Source organism: Agelaius tricolor, unplaced genomic scaffold (assembly GCF_023055355.1).
Source record: "Agelaius tricolor isolate 1412-34295 unplaced genomic scaffold, bAgeTri1.0.p SCAF_16, whole genome shotgun sequence".
NCBI classification, from domain to species: Eukaryota; Metazoa; Chordata; class Aves; order Passeriformes; family Icteridae; genus Agelaius; species Agelaius tricolor.
The window spans coordinates 10,864,015-10,866,563 of NW_027269276.1; the positions used below are offsets into that span (position 1 = coordinate 10,864,015).

General features: G+C 51.4%; 1 protein-coding gene across 1 annotated transcript; it reads left to right on the forward strand.

Annotated features, from left to right (window-relative positions):
- Positions 1-62: 62 nt before the first annotated feature.
- On the forward strand, positions 63-541 carry LOC139597082 (small ribosomal subunit protein uS3-like; the record flags this gene model as incomplete). The annotated part of the gene is given in 2 exon segments (XM_071442062.1): positions 63-413; positions 416-541. Coding segments are annotated over 2 exon segments (477 nt in total), but the record flags the coding sequence as incomplete, so codon positions are not given.
- Positions 542-2,549: the final 2,008 nt, after the last annotated feature.

The window sequence follows — 2,549 nt, forward strand, 5'->3', positions numbered from 1 at the left end:
GCTGCGGCCCGGGCGCGAGCGTCACGTGGGGCCGCCCCCCCCCCCCCCCCCCCCCCCCCGCCCCTCAGCGGCTCGCCCCGTCCCGCAGGGGTCCCACCGCCGCCTCCCCAGATTCCACCGCCCCTCAGCGGCTCGCCCCGTCCCGCAGCGGTCCCACCGCCGCCTCCCCAGATTCCACCGCCCCTCAGCGGCTCGCCCCGTCCCGCAGCGGTCCCACCGCCGCCTCCCCAGATTCCACCGCCCCTCAGCGGCTCGCCCCGTCCCGCAGCGGTCCCACCGCCGCCTCCCCAGATTCCACCGCCCCTCAGCGGCTCGCCCCGTCCCGCAGCGGTCCCACCGCCCCTCTCAGCGCTCCGCCGCTCGCCGCCGGCAGCGAGGGGCCCGAGCCGCGTCCCACAGGGAGCCGCGCTCCGGTCCTCGTCCCGTCCTGCCTCGTGTTTGGGGGAGAGCGAAGATTTTGGCCATGGCGTGCTCGGCCTTGGTGCAAGGTGCTGACCGCGATACCCAGGTGCTGTGTAATGTCTCGGGATGCAGAAGGTGAATTTAAGCTTATACCTCAATACCTTTTTTTCTGCAATTCCTGTTTATTCCCACCGATTCCCAGGATTTCTGTGCCGGGCTGTGTGAGCACCGGGCTCGCCCCTCACTGGGCAGACGGCCATGCCAGTTAGTTACGTGAATGGTTTGCTAGAGCAGAGCTGAGACCCACTCACAGTTCCTCCCTTCAGACCCAGTTCACTGAATTCCTTTGTCTGGTGACCTTCTCACAATGAAGTCATGTGTATAACCGAAGATTAAAGAGTAAAATGCTGTCTTTAAGCTTTGTAAAGTCATCATCCCTGCCCCTTCTGCAGTCACTGGTTTCTCAGGAAGGGAGTTGTTTCCCTTGCATCACTTGCAGGCATGTCTCCAGAAATATTTGCAACCCCGTGATGCCAAATGGAGTTTTGGGGTGTCTGTTTTATTACTTGTTTATTACATTTGTGAGCAAGAAGTGCAAGCAGGAACAGATTGTTTTGCTTCATTTCATCTAATCCCTCTAAACTCCTCAGGTTCCTTGCATCCATGGTGTTGGGCTAATATGGGATCAACCCCACTCTACAATACAGGAAATAAGGTGACAAAGTGGGTATTTTCCTTTTATATTGAATCAAACATATATACAGCCACTATTACAGAATGAAGAATGAAAAAAATTGCCTGGAACAACAAATTCTGCAGCAATTGCTGTTGCCCATTTCTGATCCCTCTGTGTTCCAGAATGCTTTTTACTAGAGCAAGAATGATTTTAATAGTCAAGATTTTTAGGGGTGTCAACAAACTTTCACAAATGATTCTGTGTGCTTTCTGAAAATCAGACTGCTGCAGAGAAGATGCTGCTTGTACCGCTTTACAGAAAAAAATAGATCATTTTGGTCTGGAAAGATTTAAGGATTTTCTTCTGAATCCTACTTTCCACCAGAGAAACCAGCACAAAATGCCCCGTCTAAATTACTGGTGGCTCTTTCCTTACACAAGCCTTGCTATCAAGGTAAGTGGCTTCCTTGCCACTGCTTCTCTTCCTAGAAACATATCATTGGCTTACTCTTAAAACTCCAGTACAGTTTTTAAATATCAGCTGCTTCATTTCAAAGTAGTTGTTTTTTGCTGGTGTGTTTTTTCTTTAATTGCTTTAAAGTACTCACAAGCCTGCCTTTCTGATGGGAACGAGCTCTCTGGTACAGCAACGTGTTCGCTGCATGGTTAGGAAAGCTCAGTCATGTGATTTCAGGATTTGAAAGTTTTGCTCTGCTCTGCTTTTACTCTCTGTTCAAGCTCTAATTCCTTTCTATAGGCACCCCCTCTCCATGCATAGCTGAAGCCAAGCCAGAGCTTTGATTTTACTGAAGGCTTAAGTCCACTTAGTTTGCTGAGAAGTTATTGAGTGAGGGTGCTGCACTTGCACCCTCCTTGCCAAGAACACCCCTGGAGAGAGCAACAAACAGAACACCCCCCCCCTCAGTGTGCCAGCATGAGGAACCACGTGAGCCTGTTCTGTGTGCTTGACCCAGCACAGAAACACGGGCAGCCAGGGCAGGCGTTGGCCTCAGCATTGCTGCCTGCCAGGTCTGGGCTGCTGCAGTGTGGAGAGCATTCTGTGAAGCTGAGGTCAGGCAAACATCAGTGCACATTTGATGTGTGCTTCTGCATTTTTTGGCTGCGTTAAGGTAAATTTCTACTCTCTGCTAGTAAACATAATGAATAAATTAATTTTTCGGAGCTTCTAAAGGAGAGAGATGGGCGGCTGTTAGTCACATTGCTAACACAAATGCTCCACCAGGGACGTGCTGAAGGCTGCTATGGCTGCCTGAGCACAGGCCTCAGAAAGGGTAAGGGAACATCAAACTACAGCAGCTGCAGCTCCTTTGCAGTGATCATAATCTGGTGTGAACTGGCTAAAATGCATCTGAATGTCCCTCACAGCTCAGGACAGGGAGTTGATTTGCTGCCCAACAAAGCAAAAGGAGGTTGGGCTGTCTAGAGGTGGGACTCCAGCTGAATCACAAATG